The following is a 24,744-nucleotide window of genomic DNA, read 5'->3' on the forward strand; positions in this document are numbered from 1 at the left end:
TACATGTCAAGCAGTGTTACAGCAGTTCTACCAGCACAATATATAGCAGTCAAGAAGGTCATATGAAATTAAAGGGATCATTTTTGCTTTTATTTCCTGTGTTATATACACTCACAGGTCATTTTATTAGGTACACGTTACTAGTACCGGCTTGGACCCCCTTTTGCCTTCAGCACTGCTTTAATCCTTTGGATAATAGATTAAACAAGGTACTGGAAAAATTCCTCAAAGATTTTGGTCCATATTGATATAGCATCATGCAGTTGCTGCAAGTTTGTCGGCTGCACATTCATAATGAGAATCTCCTAATCCACCACATCCCAATCGTGCTCTATTGGATTGAGATCTGGTGATTGTGGAGGCCATTTGAGTACAGTGAACTCATTGTCATGTTTAAGAAACTAGTCTGAGATGATTTGCGCTTTATGACATGGCGTGTTATCCTGCTGGAAGTAACAATCAGAAGATGGGTGCACTGTGGTCATAAAGAGTTGGACATGGTCAGCAACATAACTGAGGTAGGCTGTGACGTTGACACAATGGTCAAAATTGGTACTAATGGGCTCAAAGTGTGCCAAGAAAATATCTCCCACACTATTACACTACCACCACCAGCCTGAACCGTTGATACAAGGCAGGATGGATCCATGCTTTTATGTTGTTGACGCCAAATTCTGACCCTACCATACGAATGTTGCAGCAGAAATCGAGACTCATCAGACCAGGCAACATTTTTCCAGTCTTCTATTGTCTAATTTTGGTAAGCCTGTGTAAATTGTAGCCTCAGTTTCCTGTTCTTAGCTGACAGGAGTGGCACCCGGTGTGGTCTTCTGCCGCTGTAGTCCATCTGCCTCAAGGTTGGACATGTTGTGAGTTCAGAGATGCTCTTCTGCATACCTCGGTTGTAACGAGTGGTTATTTAAGTTACTGTTGCCTTTCTATCAGCTCAAACTAGTCTGGCCATTCTCCTCTGACTTCTGGCAGAGGCATTTGCGCCCACAGAATTGCCACTCACTGGATATTTTCTTATTCTCTAAATCCTAGACCATTCTCTGTAAATCCTAGAGAAGGTTGTGCATGAAAATCCCAGTAGATCAACAGTTTCTGAAATACTCAGACCAGCCCGTCTACATGTCTACATGCCTAAATGCATTGACTAGAAATTTGCATTAACAAACAGTTGGACAGGTGTGCCTAAAGTGGCCGGTGAGTGTATGCACTGAGTGATCACGTTTCACCTCTGGAAAATGATTATTCCACAGCTTATACAGTGTCCTTAACCATAACAACAAAACTTCCATTTACACCTACAAGCTTATGTGGCTTGAGAATTCACACATTATTTTCTAAAGGTTTTGTGTGAAAATACCACAAAATATTTGTATTAGATTGGTGAGGTGGCATTTGTTTTTGTTTTTCACAAGGTAATACCTTTAGTGGAGAGTCACTTATTGTGTTCATAATCCTGCCAAACTGTGCTCTGTACTTGAGTTAGCAGACAATCATTGACATGACTAATCTTCCAGCCTGAAATATCTGTGTTCCCAGGAATAATACCAGGGTGCAAAGTGAGGAGTGAATGAGTTTGGTTTGGAGGCCAGCATAGAGAAATGGAGACACCTACCTCTTCTTATTATCACTTCAGGGTTTTCTGCGAAGATAACTCCAATTGTCCAGATGTAAGACTTTCCCCAGAATCAATACAGTGATTGATGGAGCTGACAGTTTTGAGGCTCTGAGATGGTCGTGTTGAAATTGGAGGGTCAAATTGAACATTAGTTTCTTGGTTAGATTTGCTGTTTCTAGAATGTCTTGTTTCATGACTTTTTTTTAAATGAAATAATTTGTCACTGACAGAAAAGAAGTCTCTGACCCATGCATGAATAAACATAATCGCAACTAGCCCTATGCTAGTTTATTATTGAAGATTGTTCCCACCATAGAATAAAAAATATTTAGACTTTATAATCTGATTCCCCGCTTAGCCTTTCCTTCCTCACAACATTTCAAGAGCATATACTACAATTTTAAAATTAAAACTACTCTATAAACTATATGAGAAATAAAGTCAGAATGAGGTATATTCACAGCTAGTGTTTTTCAGCCAATGATGAACTTCCGGTGAGAGCTTTAGGTGGCTATTTTTAATTTCATAAGATTCCTTTTACAGCATAAATGTTGTAACATAATTCAAACATAATCAGATAAATAGACTTAAGCATCCATTTGGTTGTTAAAGCGTAAAGAGACACGAAAGACTTTCAAACGCAGACTTTAAATGCAGGTTTTATCATTAGCAGCAGACTAGCGCAAAAACTCCTTTGAAAATACTGACATAAAGTAAATTGTCATATTTTAAAGACATGGTGGGGGAAAATATAATTTAATGCAGTGCTAATGTTTGGTCGGAGACACACTTTATCACATCTCAGCCAGGCAGTGAAGATCGCTGTTTTTCTTTGGTAACATGTTTATTTAAGGTTATCAAAATGAATGTACAATGTGCTTTTCTAGAGACATAATCAAAGGCAAGTTTTACAAAAAAATATGCAATGGGTTGTAGATATTATAGTAATCCTTAAAAAAAAAAAAAAAGTAATAAGTAAATAAGCCAATAGATAGATGGAGGTAAGAAACAAAAAAAAAAAGAAACAAAGGGAAACATACCATCTATAAGTACTAATATTGGTGACCACAAAGTCTCTGGAAAGGCCCATAAAACAAAATATATATATTTCCACATTAAAGCACATTCCTATAATATAGACATGTCATTTGAAAAAAGAACATTAAAAAAATAATAACAACAAAAATAACAAACAACCAACAAAAGACCATTCCCTGTGAGCCTCCGACAACCCTCCTCCAAAATACCCTAATTGACACAAACCATTTCTCTTACGTGTGAGGGCAGGTAATCTATAAAAGGAGACCATATATTTTGAAAACTCTGTATGTTATCGTTAAGCACAGCTGCAAGCCTCTCATGGGGCAAAACTGCAAAAATCTCTCTGTACCATTGTGTCACATAGGGGGAGTGTTATTTATCCATCTAATAAGGATGCATCTTGCCACAAGTAGCAGTTTATTTAACAATTTATAACCTTTTGTGTCAAGAGTCAATAATATTACTTGTGTTTTTGAAGGGAGTGCCAAAAGAAAAAGACAGAGATCTTTTTTGAATTTGATCTTAAAAATTGTGCTAATTTCATATGCAACAAAGTTAAGATTGCTGTTTATAAAAGAAATCAGATCTTAAATACACAAGTTTGTATTGGATAACAATTCGCCAGAAGCCCTGGGGCTGGCTAACTGAAATAAAAAGTCTGTGTGCATATAGCCCATTGTGTGATACAGTTTTATAAAAATGTTATCCCATTGAAAAATGGGGTCCGATTCTACATTGAGCAATTGTATATAATATTATTCTATGTATTTTATATTCTTTTATATTTTATGTACTATGTTTACAATAAAGTATATTGCATCTTGTAGACATGATGAAGGTAATATTCTACTACTACTACTACTACTACTACTACTACTACTACTACTACTACTACTACTTATAATAGGCTAATAATAATTATATAATAATAAATAAATACAGGGCGACACGGTGGCTCAATGATTAGAAGAACTGTTACCTCACAGCAAGAAGGTCGCTGGATCAAGCCCCAGCTGGGTCAGTTGGCATTTCTGTGTGGAGTTTGCATGTTCTGCCCGTGTTGGCATGGGTTACCTCCAGGTGCTGGGTTTCCCTGCCCATGTGTGACTGAGTGAGTGTGGATGTTTGCCAGTAGTGGGTTGCAGCTGGAAGGACATCTGCTGTGTAAAACATATGGATAAGTTGGCGGTTCGTTCCGCGGGCGACCCCTGATTAATAAAGGGACTAAGCCGTTTCTAGAAATGAAGAGTTTACCTGCAAAGCAGGTAACCAGTTTAAGCAATTTTCAGAAATTATGTTATTACGTTGTGTACAGTACAATTGCGAAAAACATTCAAATTTCTGGACTTTCAAAAATATTTCTGTACATTTCTAAAATAAATTTTGTAAATTCACTCTTACATTTTTATATTAATATTCTGCATTTCAAAATGAATAGCCTTTGTTGTATTTTAAGGGTGTGACGAGTACAAGAAGTGACCTTTATTTTGAAACACGGAGTCTTTTGGCGCATTTTTAGAAACTCGTAGTTTCTGACTTCCTGTTATTGTGGCGTTGTCAGTTTCGCCACTGTTCTACAACAGATGTGCTGCATTTTTATTCAGACGAAATAATACGTTTTTTACAAGGTAAAACATTAAAGGTAATTTTTTATAACTAACGTAAATAAAACCTTTTTGTTTGGGGAAGATAAGCACATGCGAATAAGCTGCAGTGGTTACCGCTAGCTGTAAATAAACAAGAGTAAGACTTGATTGAGGTAAAGTTGGTTTTATATTCACACATTCGCTCAGTGACAGGGTCCCTATATTGTTTACCATGCTACTTTGAATATTCGGTCACAGTATACTGACTGTATTTTAATAGCATGAAACAATATTGGATGTACAATATTTAGGTTAACAATAGATTAACAATATTTAATTGACTGTGAACAATGTTGTACTTTGATAATCATTGGCTGCTAATATGATTTCTTTAAGAATTTGCAAAGAATGCTTATTTGAAAATATAATATTAAGGAAAAAGTCCGAATGTGTGAATTTAAAAACAACTTTACCTCAATTAAGAATTGTCACTTAACATTAAGCACAATAAACGTTTATATTTGACGTTCATATGTCAGCAGTTATTGTAATTAAGATCTAGTTTCTGTGTAACGGTACTCATTCATTCGTAGAGTTTGCTATTGTTTCTCAACGTTGTCTCTCTCTGATTCAGCTTCTGAAATTATGAGTGAATTCAGGATTCATCATGATGTTAATGAACTTCTCGGGCTCCTTAATGTCCGAGGGGGAGATGGTGCAGAGGTTTATATTGATTTACTGCAGAAGAACAGGACTGGATATGTGACCACTACAGTTTCTGCACACAGCGCTAAGGTAAATAGAGGTGATGTGTTTTATTTAATGTTAGTCAATTTTTAAGTGCACTGAAACTATTTACATTGCCTTATAGGTCAAAATGGCAGAACACTCCAAAACACCTGAGGACTTCTTGAGGAAATATGATGAACTGAAGTCAAAGAATGCTCGCAACCTTGATCCACTGGTGTATCTGCTCTCCAAACTCACTGAGGATAAAGAGGTGCAGTACCAGTCAAAATGATGGAATTTTTGTTGTTTCTGCTTAGTAAGATTAGGTTATGTTTATTTATACCCGAAGGTAGAATTGGTTTGCAGTCTAGAGTCTTTGTTTACTTAAACATAGAAACTTAAACATAGAAAACACTCTCAAAAAATACATAAATAATCACTTTAAGTGTCCAGCCCAATTTACATAAGAGTTTAAAACAATCTATAAAATGTAGAATATACAAGTCACAGAAACACCTCTGCTTTAGTCTATACAGTACCTTATTTAAATGTCTAATGCTGCTGGTATGAAACAGTTTTTTCTGTAAGGACTCATTTATATTGAGGTAAAGTCAGTTTTATATTCACATAATCAGACTTCCTTTTTAATAATATCATTTAAAAAATTGTCATTTACAAAAAGAGAAATTATATTAGCAGTCAATGACTATTAAAGTACTTTATATTCAAAGTATCATCATAAACAATATAGGGAGCTTGTCACAAGTTGTCACTGAACGAATGTTGGTTATACAATTCACTTTACTTCAGTCTCATTTATTTTATCAAAATACTTAAAAATGTGATAATGTCAAATTGTGTGTGTTAAAATGTGTATTGTTTGTTTAAAATAATAGTTTTTTTTTATGTGAACATACTTTACAATGTAATTTATTCCTTAGATTCAAAGATGTATTTTCAACATCATAACTCTTTGGTGTCACATGATACTTAAGAAGTAATTTCAATTGTAAATCATTTCTTAATTTGATTGAGAAACAGTTCTTATCATTATTAGTGTTGGAAACAACTTAATTCTGCTGTGTAAAATACATTCTGGATAAGTTGTCGGTTCATTCCGCTGTGGCGATCCCTGATGAATAAAGGGACTAAGCCGAAAGAGAATAAATGAAAACAGCTTAATATTTTTGTGGAACTTAAAAAAAAAAAAAACATTTCAAAAGTTCTTTTTTTTTCATTTAAAAACTTTTATTCTTCATGAAAAATGAATAAAATATTTATTCATCAACACAATGAATCAAATTTGACATTATTAATAATATAAAACATTCAAATATGACAATACTAACAAATCCTAATGTTTCCATACTTGACTTGATATTTGTTGAAACTCATTGTTTCATAACGAGTCTCATAATATCACTCAAAGCTCAAAAAAGGAAATATTACATCTGATGAAGAAGCTAAAAAATATAATTTATCATGCTAAAACAAGTTGTAATGATTTTAATATGACTATTTATGTTAAAGTATTCCAGTTAAAATTCATTTGTATAATGTTTTCAGTAATAATAATAATAATAATTTATTGATTGATTGATTTCACTTTATTAATATCAGAGAGAAATTAGTTTGTCCAAGCTGCGCTTATCACATAAAATACTATTTGAATATACCATAATATAAACAAATGAATAAATCGAATAAATATTAATAAACGTAACATACTGAGATTTTTATGATGAAAAAACCATACAAGTCAACTTTATTGTAATTTTTAGCATTTTGCATGACGGTGGATAAAAAATGTTTTATACATGCGTGAGTGACCCTTGTGTGATTAAAAAAAAATTATATACAATTAAAACCCACAACTGTTTCTGCTTATCAGACTTTAAAGTTCCTGCAGCAGAATTCCAAGGAGAGATCAGAAATGTCTGCGAATGCAGCGTCCAGTACCACTGCATCATATAGCATTCCTGCAACCAGCAGCAAAATGTCCATGCAAGAACTGGAGGAATTGCGCAAAAAGCTGGGAAATGTCACAGCCAGTTCCAATGTACCACAGGTAGTGTGAGGATCCATGAAGCTGATTATTATCCTCCATTAATTCTGTATATTACATCAGTTTGTGACATTTCATTTTGTTTCCAGTCTTCTGAGGTCATCCGTAAAATGCTGAGAGACCGTCATAACAAGAAGAACCCCACTCAGCCCAACCCTGTGTTTCCAAACTGGGTGTATGACCGGCCTTCTCTGATTGGGGATTTCATCACTAGCCCCACCCCTGTGGGAGACCCTGTAGTGGCAATTGGTATGTGACAAGAATTTCCATAATCAGAGCCCTGGATAAATAGGAAACTGCTACAAAAGTAAATCAAGTTATTCACTTTGATGATAGATTAAGAAATATGGACACTTTTGATTTCACATATACTTTAACAGTGAAATCTGTAGTTGTTTTAGTGATCCAGAATACGTTCTCCTTCCATTAGCCCAATTTATAACTGATAGCTTGTAATAATCTTTTCTATTCACATTTTTTAAATTCATCCCACACAGACAAATGCCAGCAAACAAGGGACTGTTGTATCTAGAATGTTCTGAAAAAAATTGCTGTCAAATTGCAATGCACAAAAATTAAAAGATCCTTTTCCGGGCTATAAAGACAATTACATGAAGCCTATCTGGGGCCCATTCTTCACTTGTGGATTACTCATTTAGTTGGATGTGGTTATTGACGAATTTACATGAAGGATAGCTTCGTTTTTTCAAATTCATCTAAAAGTTCTTGTCATAGCAACAGTTCTGGTAGCTCAAACCTGCTCGCGAGAAGCAGCTTATTTCATATAAATAGGATTAGATCGTGCCATTTCAAGTAATGGTGATACTGAAAGTAGCCTGTGTACCAATTGCTGATATTTTCTTACAATAGTAACCTATAGGTTATATATACCATATTAATTTAGGGAACATAACAAAATAGTTAAAATATATTTAAAATCAAATTACAATTCAGAAATAGTTTTTTATTAATAAAACTTTTATGTAATCTACACTAAAAATAAAGGTGTAACTGTCACGGGGTGGTTTTCCTCAAGGGGCTCAGAGAACATATATTAGTGACTATGTAAGCCTAAAGGCTAATTTCAAGATGCATGAAAGTTCAAAGCCTGCAGCTCACAACAAATGTAGAAAGTTATTGCGTATCATATGTAAGAAACCGTTTATTACAAATTTTGTGTAATTTTGGATAATGGATATTGGAACTTCGAAGGGCCCTTTGGAAATAAAGGTTAAAAGGGGAAAACTGATAGACACTTTAGGTTTCCATGATACTTTGCACAAGGAAGTTTTTGCACACTACGTTCTTCTCACGGAAGGGCTAATTTCTATGCCCTAATTTCTTCAATTTCTTCAGAGCTGTCACTCTGAAGGGCAAGTCCTTCAAATGTATTAGGGCATAGAGATGAGCACTTTGGATTTTCACAGTGCATATCTGGTCATCATTAATTAATTAAAATCACCTTGAAAAAGAAGTTGGGATATTTTTATTATTATATTAAATGACATTTTTCTCTGAAAAAAAAACTTCTTGAAGAAGAAGAAAAAAATGTAGGACAGCTTGTGTTTTTTGTTTTTTTCCTTTGGAGATTGGATTTGATTTTACTTTTCAATAACATCAAGTCTTTTAATTACAGGCACAATGCCACTGGCTGCACAGGAACAAGCTTTGGTTGAGGATCTGCTGTATGTTCTGATTGGTGTGGATGGGAGAGACATCACAGCTCAGCCTGTGCTTGGCAGACAGAGCCGATCGTTCATTGTAGATCCTTCTCTCGATTTGTCCGTCAAAGAGCTGGTCAACAGGATATTACCAGTCGCATCTTGTTACTCCACCATCACCCGGTTGGTGAACTATATTGCCTTCATATTAACCGTATTTACATTACAGTCAGGATTTAAAAACCTTTTCACTCACCAGCCAATATGGCTAATAATTTAAAATGTACCATCCTAAAAAATCTCAAATCATCAATATCTTCGTTTAAAACTGAAATATGTCTCTTTCTTTTCTTAAAAATCCACTATATTTATTGATTGAGTGAATACATCACCTTCAAAATTGGCTTTTTGTATTTTCCTGAATCGCTATACTGAATATAAATTTGTGCTTATATTCAAACTATATTTGAGAGTCAGGTCAGTCCCTGCTGTGGAGTACCTGACTGCAAATCCAAAAGTTAGAGAAGTAACTGCTGCAAAAAGCATGCCATTTTATTAGCTTATTAATGTGCCAATTGTTACATTCTGTAGCTTAAAAATATTTATAAATAAATCTGATTCTTAAGCATTGAATAGCTTTCAGTTTATGACAGCCAGTCACTGTTTGCAGACAGAGATGTGTACAAATATGTCAAAAATAATTTAAATTAAAATGACGTAAACTTGGTGGCACAGTAGGTAGAGATGTCGCCTCACAGCAAGAAAGTCGCTCGTTCAAGCCTCGGCTAGGTCAGTTGGCATTTCTGTGTGGCGTTTGCATGTTCTCCTCGTGTTCGCGTGGGTTTCCTACGGGTGCTCTGGTTTCCCCCACAGTCCAAAGACATGCGCTATTGGTGAATTGAAAAAGATAAATTGTCTGTAGTGTACGTGTGTGAATGCAGGAGTGTGTGGGTGTTTCCCTGTGTTGGATTGCGGCTGGAAAGGGCATCCGCTGCATAAAACATATGCTGAATAAGTTGGCGGTTCATTCCGCTGTGGCGACCCCTGATGAATAAAGGGACTGAGCCGAAAAGAAAATGAATGAAGGAATGAATGAATGACGTAAACTTGTTTTTAATTAATTTAATTGAAATAAAAATACTGGTGTGAGAAATGTTTTGAAATAAAATACAAGTAAGTGAAATTACTTTAAAGTCTATACAAAAATACATTAAAACTTGACAATATACAGAGTTGGCATAACTTTGTTTATATGATATTTAAATGATCAAAAGCTGAAAAACTACAGAGAACTAAATTAAGGATTGCATGCTGTGTTCGAGGCATTTTCGGGAGTTTGTCAGGGTTATTTCACCCAAAAACTAAAATTCTGTTATTAATTACTCATCTCCATGTCATTTCAATTCCCTCAGACCTTCATTTATATAAAAAAAAACAAAAACAAATTAAGGTATATTAGATAAACTTTGAGAGCTCCATCATCCTCCATAGACACTTCAGGTCCAGAGATGTTAAAAGAACCAAAAATATTGTCAAAATTATTCATGTGACTTCAGTGGTTCAACTGTAATCATATAAAGTTCCAAGAACACTTTGGTGTGTCAAAAAAATTTCTAAAAATACCTTTGTTCAGGGTGGATGTTTACTATGGACAATATGATGGTTGATATATCGCACTTCCTGCTGTAAACGTGCAACCTGATGAACTGACACAGGAGAGAAATATATATAGTCAGACAAAGTCATGTTTAAAAAAATGTTTGTCACACAGAAGTGTTTATAGTTGTGATTACAGTTGATCCAGCTAAGTAATAAGGATTTTGGAGAGTGTTTTGGTATGTTTTCTGGTATTTTAACATGTTTGGACCATTGCTGTGTATGGAGAATGAGGGAGCTCTCAGATTTCATCTAAAATATCTTAATTTGTATTTTTAAGATGAATAATGGAGGTTTCATGGGTTTGAAATGACACAAGGGTAAGTAATTAGTAACAGAATTTAATTTTTTGGCCGAACTACCCCTTCAACCAAAGTGTTATCTTCCACAGACAATTTTCAGCCACAGTTGTCAGGTTTGCCAGGTGTTCATGTCAAACCCTGTTTACAATATTGAATCAGTTCTGTTAATAATGTCAGGCAGGTTTATTGGCCCTGCATAGTCTGTCATTTATGATCAAATTTCGCATGGGTTTCTCACACAATTCATTTGTATAATCCATTTCCAGTTTCACAGAGGAGAAGTCGTCATTTGAGTATGGCCAGGTGAATCACGCTCTAACTGCAGCCATGAGGACTCTGATGAAAGAATATCTGATCCTGGTGACGCAGCTTGAGCATCTGCACAGACAGGGCACGCTTTCCCTGCAAAAGCTCTGGTTCTACATACAGCCCACCATGCGCACTATGGAAATCCTGGCCTCCATCGGTAAAGATATCAGCATACATAGTCACTGTTATTTTTAAAATAGCAATTTGGATTTATTGATAAGAGGAAATGGTTTACAAGTTGAACTAACTTGTTTTGTAGCTTATTGAAGCTACAAGGTACAAAACGATTGGTTGTTAATTCTTTATGTTTGTTAGTCAAAACATCCTGGGGAATGGGGTATATGCACAGCTAATGTTTTTCAGCCAATGATAAACGTCCTGTGAAAAGTTTATGTGACTATTTTCAATTTCATAAGGTTCTTTTTGCAGCATCAATGTTGTAATGTAATTAAATACAATCAGTTAAATAGACTCAAGTATTCATTTTGTTGTTTAAGAGTAAAATTAGATCAAAGACTGTGTAGATGCAAGTCCTGTCAGTAGCAGCAGGCTAGCGCAGAAACTCCTGTGGTGAAATACTGGGGTAAAATAAAATTCCATATTTTAAAGACATGGCGCGAAAAACATGTCTGATACCCACTTTATATCGTATATCAATGAAGCAGAAAAGATAGCTGATATTTAAAGAAATCAGATCTTCAGTGTGGCGATTTTGAAATGGCACTTAGGCTGGCTGACTGAAAATTGAAAATCTGTGTGCATATACCCCATTAGAAACATGCTTTGATGCTTGACAACTCCATATCTCGAAGTTTAATGGCTCTGTATGTGCTATATAAAAACAGTCAGGCTGTTAGCTAGATATTAGCAGCATTAAGCATTTTGCTAGCATGTTTCTGCCATGTTTTAGCACATTGCTAACATTTTGTCAAAAATAATTTTCAAAAGCTTGGACATCAGAATGCAACTGGGTGCTCAGCCAAACAACAAGTGTGCAAATATATATGAAAAGATGGCAAAATATATCAAATTTATTCACTTAAGAAGGTTATTTGTATTGTGTAACATTTCGAGATCACCGGTTCTTCATCAGACTTCAACATTTTGTCAAGTCAATGTTTTTAGCATGCTCTAACATGATTCTATTATGATTTAACACATCGCTATGTATCTAACGTTAATATTTTTCAATTTAACTTTAATATTATCAAAGATGTTGTATTAGCATGTTGCCATGTTTGTAAAATGTTTAATCATTTTGATAGCATGTTTTTTTAATCATGTTTTGACACATTGGTAACACGTTTCAGGCATTTTTAGCTAACATGTTTTAAGATGTTGCCATTATGTTCTTAACTAACAAGTTCCTAGCATGTTTTAACATGTGAAAATATAGTACTACCATGTTTTAGGATGCCGCTAATATGTCCCTTACATGTTTTCTAATGTAGTTAGCATGTTTTAATGTGTTTCTTGTATTTTTAAACGTGGGATGCACAATATATTAGTGGCCATGCTAATATTGGTTGATAAATGCACATTTTTATTGTGCATCATTGATTTGATAAATTAAAGTCGATTATATTATTTCTGTCTGTTTGCTGTAGACAAAATGAGACATTGTCGGTGTGGGGGAAAAATTAATAATCAGAATTGTCATTTGTAAATGATTTTGTCCAATGAAATGTCTAGATGTTTTATTGCAGCTTCCTTGTTTTCTGCTAAAATAGATACAATTTGTTTGCTTGCATTTGTTGTTTTTTGTAATCAGAAACTGCAAATCAAGATTTTATTTATCAGCCTAAGTATTGGTACATTTCCATATCGGTGCATCCCTAGCATGTTTAAGATATGCATATCGATATCCAATGTAAATAAAATGTAATAAATAGAATCATTGTTGATATGCTAATGCATTTTCTTCTTTGTCTTTCCTGTAGCCACTTCCGTTGACAAGGGTGAGTGTATGGGTGGCTCGACCCTCAGCCTGCTTCATGATCGCACTTTCAATTACACCGGAGACAGCCAGGCTCAAGAGCTCTGCCTCTATTTGACCAAAGCAGCCAGTGTTCCCTACTTTGAAATACTCGAGAAGTGGATCTATAGGGGCATCATTAAAGATCCATACAGGTACAGTGTGACCTCTGACAAACCATTGAGCCATGTGCCATTCAGGACTGGTACTGGGAACACCTTGTAAATTACAGTTTATTTCTGAATACAATTACTTTTTGAGGTAGCAAATTCTGTATGTAACTTGAAGCTGTCTAAATGTTAATGTTTAAAGGCCGGTCATCTTAGAGATTAGACCTATAAGAACAATTTCATTAACCATTCTAATTAGACAGCAGAATATTAGGAAAGTCACAATAACGCAACAGTTATTGTGGAGTCATGTTCAGATTTTTCCATCAGTTTAATAATGCAAATTCTGACGATCAGATTTCACCACTTATGGTAAATGTTAAATGTGCAGCATATTGAATGTTATATAAAGCAATGGAAAAGAAGTTTAAGAAATTCTCTGTTTCTCTGGATTTATAGTTTATGGTTGTGTTTGAGGAAAGAAATATTTAGCTTTTATTCTTTAAACTACTGATTTATGTTTTTCATATTCGAAATAACAAACATTGAGCATTTTTATAGCACAACAATAAAGGCATTGTGTCGTTTTTAGATGACATATTTCTATAACAAAAGGGTTAAGAAATCACTTTTAGGCTCTATCATACACCCGCTGCTGTTATGAAGCGGACAGGAGACAGAGGTAAGGAAACGTTAGGGTGTTTATTAAATGACAACAAGGAGCACATGAAGGATAGCCAGGAGGATCAGGAATGATGTTGGGGTCTTTTCCTCCGTGGCTGGGTAACAGGAATACACGAGGATGGACAGCACACACCAGATACAGCTGACAGAGGATGACACAGACTTGGAAGGACTGGAAGACAGGACGATTCGGGTGGACCAGGAAGACTAGGAGGAATACAAAGAGAACAGGTAAGTAAAGCGTTTGTTTTAGCTGAGGATGACTACGCTGAGTGGTCGCTCAGTTGTCCGCTTTCGTCGAGACGAGCCCGGACAATGAGCGACTGGAGTGCTGTGCTTTTATCTGGTGCTCGTGAATGTGATGCAGCTGTGTGCTCATTAGAAGTCAGGTGATGGTGATCTTCGTGAGTGGGGATCGTGAGAGCCTGACCAATCCGTGACAGTACCCCCCCTCCCCAGGGCCCGCTCCTGAGGGCCGACACCTCCGACGCCGTGGTGGTCTCCCTCTGCCTCTAGGCGCTGGGAACTCAGGGTGGCTCTCATGAAACTCCACCATGAGACTAGGATCGAGAATATCAGCTCTGGGAACCCATGTCCTTTCTTCGGGGCCGTACCCTTCCCAGTCCACCAGGTACTCCAACTGGCCACCACGACGTCGGGAACGCAAGATCTCCTTCACTGCGTAGACGGCTCCTTCTTCTAGGAGCAGTGGAGGAGGGGGTTCCTCTTCGTGGTCAGGCTCTGTGGAGGGAAGAACAGGATCGTGATAGGGTTTCAGGAGTGATACGTGGAATGTAGGGTGAATACGGTAGTGAGAGGGTAATTGTAGTTTGTAGGTGACGGGGTTAACCTGTTCCACGATGGTGAAGGGACCAACAAATCGGGGACTTAACTTGCGAGAGGGCAGTCGCATGCGTATGTCCCGGGTGGATAGCCACACCTTTTGTCCGGGTGTGTATCTGGGTTCTTCAGACCTTCTTCTATCGGCGGTTACCTTGCTTCGACGGACTGCCCTCTGCAGATGTTGATGAGCCTCGTCCCAGACTCTCTCGCTCTCCCGGAACCAGTGATCCACTGCGGGGACATCAGATGGTTCGCCATCCCAGGGAAAGAGCGGTGGTTGGAAGCCCAGGACGCACTGGAATGGCGTGAGTCCGGTGGAGGGTTGCCGCAGTGAATTTTGGGCATATTCTGCCCAGCCCAAATACTGGCTCCAGGAGCTCTGGTGACCACTGCAGAAGGTCCTCAGGAACCGTCCCACCTCCTGAATCTTCCTCTCTGTCTGCCCGTTGGTTTGGGGATGATATCCAGAAGAGAGGCTGACGGCCACACCTAGGAGCTTGAAGAAGGCTTTCCATAGACGTGAGATGAACTGTGGACCTCTGTCCGACACAATATCTTCTGGAATACCAAATGACCTGAAGACTTGATTAAAGATATTGTCGGCTGTTTCAAAGGCTGTGGGAAGACCTTTCAGAGGGATTAGTTTGACAAACTTTGAGAATCTATCTACGATGACTAGAATACAGGTATTACCTTCTGACGAGGGGAGGTCAGTGATAAAGTCCACTCCTAGGTGTGACCAGGGACGGTTCGGAATCGGCAAGGGATGGAGCTTTCCAGCGGGTAGATGACGTGGGCTCTTGGATTGGGCACAGTCCTTACAGCCCTGAACATATTGCCTCACATCCCTTGCCATGTTTGGCCACCAGAATCGTTGGGATACTAGCGAGAGAGTATTGTTGATCCCTGGATGTCCAGTGCCTAGCGAGGTATGTAAGGAGTGGATCAGATCTACCCGGTGTTCAGGTGGTATGAACTGCCGATGAGGAGGGCATCCCGGCGGAGCAGGGGCTTCCGGAGTGGCAACGACTGGAGGAGCGTTCCAGGTGATCGGACAAATGGAGATGTGTTCGGGAAGAATCTTCGTTGGGAGTTCTTCATGATCGTGATGCTCGTGTAAACGAGAGAGAGCGTCTGCTCTTAGATTCTTGGGTCCTGGACGATAGGAAATGGAGAAATCAAAACGTGAGAAGAAAAGTGACCATCTGGCTTGACGTGGACATAGTCTCTTGGCCTCTTTGATATATTGGAGGTTTTTGTGATCTGTGATCACCTGGAACGGATGTTTGGCTCCCTCCAACCAGTGACGCCACTCCTCCAAGGCTAGCTTGATTGCTAGAAGCTCCCTGTCTCCTATGCTGTAATTCTGCTCCGCCGGGCTCAACTTCCGAGAGAAATAGGCACAGGGATGCAGTCGGGGCGGTGTATCATGATGTTGGGATAATACTGCCCCGACGCCGGTGGTGGATGCGTCCACTTCCACCACGAAAGGAAGATTTGGGTCAGGATGAGTCAGGAGTGGGGCCCTTGTGAACTCCTTCTTAAGAAGGCGGAAGGCTGCGGCTGCTTCTTTGGTCCACTCCAGTCCTTTGGGTTTACCCTTGAGGAGATTAGTGAGAGGTGATGTAATCCTGCTGTAGTCCTTGATAAACCGTCTATAAAAGTTAGCAAACCCAAGAAACCTCTGGAGCTCCTTAATGGAAGTGGGTTCTGACCAGGATAGAACAGCCTCAATTTTCTTCCCATCCATACGTATACCGGTTTGGTCAATGATGTATCCCAAGAAATGAATCGACTTCTGGTGGAATGAGCATTTCTCCGCTTTGAGGTAGAGGTGATGTTCTCTCAATGTGTGTAGGACCTCCGCAACGTGTTGGCGATGTTCGGCCTCACTCCGGGAGTAAATGAGGATGTCATCTATGTACACTATTACAAAGTGGTGAAGAAACTCCCGGAGGACTTCATGAATGAAATTTTGGAATACGGAGGGGGCGTTGACCAGACCGTAAGGCATGACCTCATATTCATAGTGGCCAGTAGGGGTCACGAATGCTGTCTTCCATTGGTCCCCCTCACGTATTCTTATCAGATTATACGCGCTGCGGAGGTCCAATTTAGTGAAGACTTTAGCTTCTCGGAGCTGTTCCAAAGCGGCTGGTACCAGAGGAAGGGGATATCGGTATTTTACTGTACCGTTATTTAGGACCCTGTAGTCGATGCATGGACGCAGCCCTCCGTCCTTCTTGGCCACAAAGAAGAAGCTTGAGGCGGCTGGTGATTTTGAGTGACGTATGTACCCCTGACTCAGAGCCTCCCTTATGTAATCTTCCATTGCCTGATTCTCTGGAAGCGAGAGCGGGTAGATCCTACCTCTTGGCAACTGGGCATCTGGAACTAGGTCGATCGCGCAGTCCCATGGCCGATGCGGTGGTAGCTGGGAAGCTCTCTTGGGGCAGAAGACATCATGAAAGGAGCTGTACTCCTTAGGAATGTGGATAGACTGCTTCTCAGGAGGACTCTCGACCGATGTTGTAAACAAAGAAATGGGGTTCCGACCTTGAAGAGGGAGATTTGGAAAACAGGTAGGTGTACATCCAGATCCCCATTTCTTTATCTCTCCTGTGCCCCAAGAGATGATGGGATCGTGCTTCACCAGCCACGGGCGCCCTAGAATGATGTCCATATTTGCACCCTCCAGAACCAGAAATTGAATCCTCTCTTGATGTAACAACCCCACTTGAAGAAGGATGTCTTCGCATTGTCGATGGATACGGTTCGAAGATCGAGTGCACTGGGTTATCGGTTGTATCTGGTATATATGCGAGGACGCCTCAGTACGTAGGTGGAGTTGACGACAGAGGGATTGGGAGATGAAGTTCCCTGCTGACCCGGAGTCGATGAGGGCTGTGACAAGGAGAGAAATAGAGGCAGTAGTTATTTGTACGGTGGTAGTAAGTGGTTTACATTGTTCAATATTCGTACTGAATACACTCACTGAAGTCCGAATGGGACGAAGGGGACACTCCATACGGGTGTGTCCACTGACACCGCAGTATAGACACAGACCCCGGGTCAGCCTCCTCTGTCGTTCCGCTGATGTCAGTCTTCCAGACTCTATTATCATGGGTTCTGGTTCTGGAGAGGCTGTTGACTCAGGCGATTGGAGGAGTGCAGACGAGGGGGTGATGGTGTCCTGTTGATAGGAACGGAGACGATCGGAACATCGGAGAGAATGTTGGATGAATCTCTCCAGACCCATAGTATCATCTAATGTGGCCAGCTGGATTCGGAGAGTGGGTTCCAAGCCGAGCCGGTACGTGGTCAACAACGATCTCTCATTCCATCCACTTGCAGCTGCTAGAGTGCGAAACCGGAGAGCATATTCCTGTGTAGATAGAGTACCTTGCTTTAGATGATACAGCTGCTCTCCAGCGGCTACTTCCCCATCAGAACGTCCAAACACCTCTTTGAAATACTCCGTGAAGGTAGTGATGGAATTCATGACCGGCCCGGCTTGGTTCCAGATCGTCTCAGCCCATTTAAGTGCAGGCCCAGAGAGTAGTGATACGATGTAGGCGATCTTTGACTTATCTGTGGGATATAGAGAAGGTTGCATTTCGAATATGAGGGAACATTGTAACAGAAAACCATTGCACTCCCCCGCTCCGCCTGAGTAGGGCGCTGGTCGGGCCATGGGACTGGAAGGAAGGGCCGAAGAAGAAACTGTGGAGGCGGAAGTGCTCGGTGCTGGTGGTGCGTTGGAAAGTGGAGCTGGTGGCTGTAGAATCCGCTTCAACTGGTCCACCAGCTCTTGAAAGTGATCGGGGGTGCTCATGTTGTCGTCGTTATGGGTCCGGGCTTCTGTTATGAAGCGGACAGGAGACAGAGGTAAGGAAACGTTAGGGTGTTTATTAAATGACAACAAGGAGCACATGAAGGATAGCCAGGAGGATCAGGAATGATGTTGGGGTCTTTTCCTCCGTGGCTGGGTAACAGGAATACACGAGGATGGACAGCACACACCAGATACAGCTGACAGAGGATGACACAGACTTGGAAGGACTGGAAGACAGGACGATTCGGGTGGACCAGGAAGACTAGGAGGAATGCAAAGAGAACAGGTAAGTAAAGCGTTTGTTTTAGCTGAGGATGACTACGCTGAGTGGTCGCTCAGTTGTCCGCTTTCGTCGAGACGAGCCCGGACAATGAGCGACTGGAGTGCTGTGCTTTTATCTGGTGCTCGTGAATGTGATGCAGCTGTGTGCTCATTAGAAGTCAGGTGATGGTGATCTTCGTGAGTGGGGATCGTGAGAGCCTGACCAATCCGTGACAGCTGCAATAAGGCGCAAGACGTGTTTGGCGTGATGAGTTGCTATTTTGAGACCAACGCAATACTAATTTTCCCATTTTGCACCACTTTGTTTAAAAAGCAAATCCACTTCCGCCGCTTTGTGGGGCTGTTGGCTTTTTCAGTTTATTTAAGACAATTTGCTTTTGTATGAAGTTATTATTATTATTATTGTTTATATGCATATTTATATTTGTTTTAATAAAATCAAGCTTAGATTTGTCCACCTGTCGGGTCTTGGACCATATGGGTCATACGATGTGTGTTTGGATGTAACTCAGTTTTTTGACCACACTTCATTATTAGGCAAGGCAAGTTTATTTATATAGCACATTTCATACACAGTGGCAATTCAAAGTGCTTTACATAAACAAGAATAAAAAACAGACAAGTATAAGAAAAAAATATATATATATTAACTTTGTTCATTTATTTGTTTGCTGGGATTTAGAACTGAATTTAGAGCTAGTTTTGCAGTAAATCGTTGCGCTTAACAAATAAAATGGCTAATGGATGTCTTCAGTGGAGTGTGTACAAACACCGTTTCCTTATTCACGAAAGTGAAGGAGTAAGTAAAGAGAAAGAGCAAGAGAAAGTAATGTACCAGTGGCCTTAATGTACAAGTGGCCCAAACTCGCTCATTTTGAGGCGGTAATCGGCGAACGCGCAACAACTTTAATCACAAGGTAAACACAAAACAACAGTTTCTATTTATAACTCCTTCACGGGACTCCACACTTGTAAACACTTACTCCGTCAGGTTTGCGCGGCTCTCACTTCCGCCCACACTCGTTAGCTCTACCAAGCCGACCAGTCACAGAGCTTGCACTATGTGTTGTTGTGATGTGTAGTTACATTTTTTGAGAGGTGCGCGTCAGCACCGCTGACGGCCACGTCGAGGGCTATGCGTCCACGCGTAGGCTGCGCCAGAGCCTTTAACGTGAATGGGAATGAGTCTCTGATTAGTTTAATGCACGTTATGCTCTAAACACACCCATAACTCATTAAGAGAATAAGCACAACTCTGTTAGACCATGTTCCATATTTTTCCGTTATTAAAATAGCAAAAGTGGATTCGGACACACTCTTAATGCTTTTGCACCATGTGCTTTAGACTTTGCGCCTAGATGCGATATGGCTGTATATCGACACTGGTAGGAGGCGTTCGTTGTGTCCACCAGTGACGATATACAGCCATATCGCACTGCTACTCATGTGATATTGCGTTTATACAACTGTTCGATGGCATAATCGTGTATATAAAAAATAAAATAAAACAAAGAGAGTCTAAAAATTCTTTTGTATGAGAAACTACTTTCTTCCACCAGTCATTCACATCTACAGCAGAAACTGTTGCTACTTCACCAACGTCACTTTAGAGCTAGTATTTGAATGATTCTCTAGTGTAACGTCTAAAATTATGACAAAACAGATTATAAGATTATAAGGCTGAACGGAATGAAATGCCAAAAGTCTAGAGACATTTCCCCCAGTATTTCTCTGTTGCTGTTGGGATATCACTACCAGATTGCTATGGTATAAATACAGCACTACAGCATAAAAAAGAGAGAGATCGACTTAGAAAGTCACTACCTGTTTAATAATGTTTCGATCTGCTGTAGTTTGAAATTACACTGAGTTTTCTCTTCTAAGGGCTTATTATGCAGTCTCTGTCACCATCTTATGGCTTAGCGTCAACTGTCTTTGCTCAGCTCAGTATGCCAATCTCCGAAATTATAAATATTTAAAATAGGCACTGTCCTTATAAACAAACTGCATAACTGCAATCTAAACAACTACATTCTCACCTATAAAAGCCTCAAAAGTACATTATGTTGTCCAACAGCAGTGATATTTGTCAGACTGTAGTAAGATTATTGATCTGCTGTTGCTCTGTTGTGGGCGAAGTAATACAGATTAGGGTGAAGAGGCTGTACGAGTGCTGTTATTGCAGAATATCACACTGCTATCAGCCAATCAGATTCGAGAACTAGACAGAACTGTTATATAAATAAATATATTACACATAAGTAGTTAACTACATAATGCCCAGTGTGCATTATAGAAATAAAGATACATTGGATTGTAAATAGATGGTTGGAGACACAGTTTAAAAAAATTAAGTAGTATTATTAATTATATAATACTACATAGGGCTGCACAGTGACTAGCACGTTTACCTCACAGCAAGAAGTTCGCTGGTTCGAGCCTCGGCTGGGTCGGTTGGCTTTTCTGTGTGGAGTTTGCATGATCTCCCTGTGTTCGCGTGGGGTTCCTACGGGTGGTCCGGTTACCCCCACAAGTCCAAAGACGTGTGGTGCAGGTGAATTTGTTAGGCTAAATTGTCCATAGTGTATGTGTGTTTCCCAGTGATTGGTTGCAGCTGGAAGGGCATCGCTGCGTAAAACATATGCTGGATAAGTTGGAGGTTCATTCCGCTGTGGCAACCCCAGATTGATAAATGGACTAAGCTGAAAAGAAACTGAATGAATTAATAATACTACATAATATTTGTAACTGTATATAATTAATATAAAAAATTATATTTATATTAATCAGTTAACTACAGAATGCCCCAGTGTGCATTATAATTGAGTTTAAAGAATTAAAAATCATTTTGATGGTAATTGTTTTGTCTTGCATGCAATAAAAAATAAATGGCTTATTGCAAACCTTTTATTGGACTCAACATGTGCTTGTGCTGCTGATGATGTCACTCTTCCTGTCATTGTGTGGTTCTTAGTTGTCTCATCTAATACTCATGACTAAAGAAAACTAACTTTTAAACTTCGCTGATCAGGAAAATACATTTGAATGCACCATATTGTACCACAGTAACAAGTATAGCATACTCTGTGTTTGTTTTTTTTTTTAAAGTGAATTCATGGTTGAGGAACATGAGCTGCAGAAAGAGAAGATTCAGGAGGATTATAATGACAAATACTGGGATCAAAGATACACTATCGTCCAGCACAGAATCCCATCATTCCTTCAGAAGATGGCAGATAAGATATTAAACACCGGTGAGGAGGCAACTATAAAACATCAATGTAAAATGACTGCATTTTAATGCATTAGTAGAATGCAGCTGCCTATGCAGAGGATAAACAGCATTAGATTTAAACACAGTGGTGAGAATTACTGCATTACCATGTATCATGAAAGAATGAAGTGGCTAAATCAATGTGATGACTTTCTCATTTTAGGCAAGTATCTGAATGTTGTGCGAGAGTGTGGCCGTGATGTAACCTGTCCAGACGCCAAAGAAGTTCTCTACACGCTTAAAGAGAGGGCGTATGTGGAGCAGATCGAAAAAGCATATTACTATGCCAGTAAGGTTCTGCTCGACTTCCTGATGGAGGAAAAGGAGCTTGTTTCACGCTTGAGGTAAAACAAAGCTTTGAAATTGCTTTCATATCACATCACTGTAACTTACGCATGAGTAGACATAGAAGACAGTACTTTTACAGACAAGGCATGTACAGTATCAATTAGATTTTAGATTTACAAAAGAATTTTCTTATTAAAATAAAAGCATTTTATAAAATTGTACCTTATAAAATGGTAAATAATAGCTAATAATATTGTGTGTGGTTGTGCACATATAACATGATAACAGCTCTTTCAAAAATAATAACCCAAGTTATTTGAGTCATCTGGACCAAAGCTGTGACAAAGTTTTCCGACCAATTTAATCCATGATTCAGACTGACTTGTAAGATGCAGCATTAACACCTTTGGTGCTCTGGAAACTTATAATTCAACGATTCTGAAAATATGAATCATCCCTTATGGTAGGGGTCTCAAATTCAGATTGGCACAGGGCCATATCAGTGACTGACAATTCATAAGAGGGCTATTTTAACATTGAAGCACAAGAAAAAAGTGGAAACCTGATGCAACTGATGCATCTTAGGACATGAGGTTTATATTTTAAGCATTACCTGTCATCAGTGAAAATGCATGTTTATTGTGTCACACAGCTGCTGAAATATATCTGATGAAAGATATATGTATGAAATATATACACAGCCAATTGTTGCTTAACCAAAAGTTTAACAGAGCAGAGCATAAGAACAGCAGAAAGCAGCTTAGTGACTTTACATACAATTGTTCTTCTCAATATCTTTCTTTTTTGTAAAACTACAAAAAAGAGGGGAAAAGTATGCATATATTCACATATACTTTAACATCTTCAATTCAGCCAGCAGTAAACTTTTACTAATATACATTTTTTTTATTCAACTCTTGATAAGCATATGAGGAAATCTATTAAATGAGACCATTTGAATGAAATATTAGCAAAATTATCATATTTTTACACCACCAGCATAATGCGTAGGCCATGAAGAAGTGTTTGTACAACAAAATACATGTGGTATAAAACTAATAATAATCAAACAACCCTTGAAAATGTAGAAAAATAGAGCTTTAGTAAAAATAGACCACTTACGGACATAAATTATAAAGTTTAAATCAGCCACAGATGTAATATGCGTGTGCATTACTCTTGAATACTATGCATGCGAGTACAGTACACTGAGAGAAACCGAAAGTAAACCACATATATAGTACAGAACTTAAAATGTCCGGTAGGTCGAGGGTCAAAACTACAAATGGCTATATGCGACTGCACATAAATTATATTGATTCAAAAATATATGTTTTGGTGGGCCGAATCTCGTTATATTTTTGACGTCAGTTGTGGGATGGATGGGAGGAGGAGGGGGCTGTAAATGGCCCGCCGGCTGTCAGTTTGAGACCCCTGCCTTATGGAGAGGGTAATTTTCACTAGCATTACAGTGACTCTTTATTTTCAGTTTTTATGTTTGCTGTTGGAGCAGTTGGACCTGTAAGCAATCGGCTCAATAATTTAAATTCTGTCATTATTTACTAAACTTTAACGGATAGTTCACCAAAAACTCATTTCTTTTAGACACCCAACTTCTGTTGAACATGAAATAAAAACATTTGTAGAAAGCTGGAAATCTTTAACCATTGACCTCCATAGTGCAGTCCAGGCGCATGATCTAAAACGGTTGGCCCTGTTCTCTTAATGAGTAATTGGATGTGTCTAGGGAAAAACAGACAATACACCAATCAGAGTCTCATCTCTAATTCTCTTTAAAAGCTATCGAGAATGCTTCTTGTGTGCTACAGTAGCATTGTGCTATTATCTTTAGACCAGATTTCAGGTAGTTATGCGCCGTCTAATTTAGTTGCCTCAAAATAGAACACAGTGGGTCAGTGGCAAAGGCAGTTGATTTGTATTGGGTTTATGTAAACCTAATTGGTTATTGTATGTCAAAAAACACATTTCAGTTAATCATTGAATACTTAACACTTGTACTTAATTTGTTTTACACTTTTTTATTTTATTGTCAAGGGTTTTGGTTACATGGGTTCCCAATAGATATAAATTCTCTCATTAAAATTTCATTTAAATTATTTCTGTTTATGTTTTGAAGAAGAACAAGTGTCTAATGTATTTGAAACAACATTATGTACATGACATAATTGTTATTTGTGGGCGAACTAACCACCAGATCATTTGACCGATTTATAAATGAAAAATATTTATTAATTTATAACATCTACTGTTTGTTTACTATTACAAAAATAGTTTAAAAGCATGTGTGAATACAAGCACTAGACCTTTATTTTTTTGTTATTTTTTTCTAAAAGTTATTAGCACTACATTGTGTTTTGTGCATGGGTTTTAATATATCCCAGGTCAGTAGTCAGTAACATCAGTAACTGACAGTAACATGAGCATTTTTTGTGGTTTTGAAGTAGCACACATACTTT

The 24,744-nt window shown here is 38.6% G+C and overlaps 1 protein-coding gene across 2 annotated transcripts in view; it reads left to right on the plus strand.

The window, feature by feature from the left end:
- Positions 1-4,208: 4,208 nt before the first annotated feature.
- The window catches only part of tubgcp2 (tubulin, gamma complex associated protein 2), a 37,849-nt gene continuing 17,313 nt past the window's right edge, over positions 4,209-24,744 (plus strand). Inside the window, exons 1-10 of one of the 2 annotated variants that reach the window (XM_056469671.1) lie at positions 4,209-4,296; positions 4,889-5,049; positions 5,126-5,254; positions 6,875-7,051; positions 7,138-7,297; positions 8,685-8,892; positions 10,934-11,133; positions 12,917-13,106; positions 21,814-21,959; positions 22,143-22,323. In XM_056469671.1, coding sequence (XP_056325646.1) covers positions 4,900-5,049; positions 5,126-5,254; positions 6,875-7,051; positions 7,138-7,297; positions 8,685-8,892; positions 10,934-11,133; positions 12,917-13,106; positions 21,814-21,959; positions 22,143-22,323 — 1,541 coding nt within the window. In that variant the 5' untranslated portion in view covers positions 4,209-4,296; positions 4,889-4,899. Of the gene's footprint in view, positions 4,311-4,888; positions 5,050-5,125; positions 5,255-6,874; positions 7,052-7,137; positions 7,298-8,684; positions 8,893-10,933; positions 11,134-12,916; positions 13,107-21,813; positions 21,960-22,142; positions 22,324-24,744 lie in introns of both variants that reach the window. The other variant, XM_056469672.1, reaches the window with a different exon arrangement.

The sequence above is a fragment of the Danio aesculapii genome, chromosome 12, assembly GCF_903798145.1.
Source record: "Danio aesculapii chromosome 12, fDanAes4.1, whole genome shotgun sequence".
Taxonomy (NCBI): domain Eukaryota; kingdom Metazoa; phylum Chordata; class Actinopteri; order Cypriniformes; family Danionidae; genus Danio; species Danio aesculapii.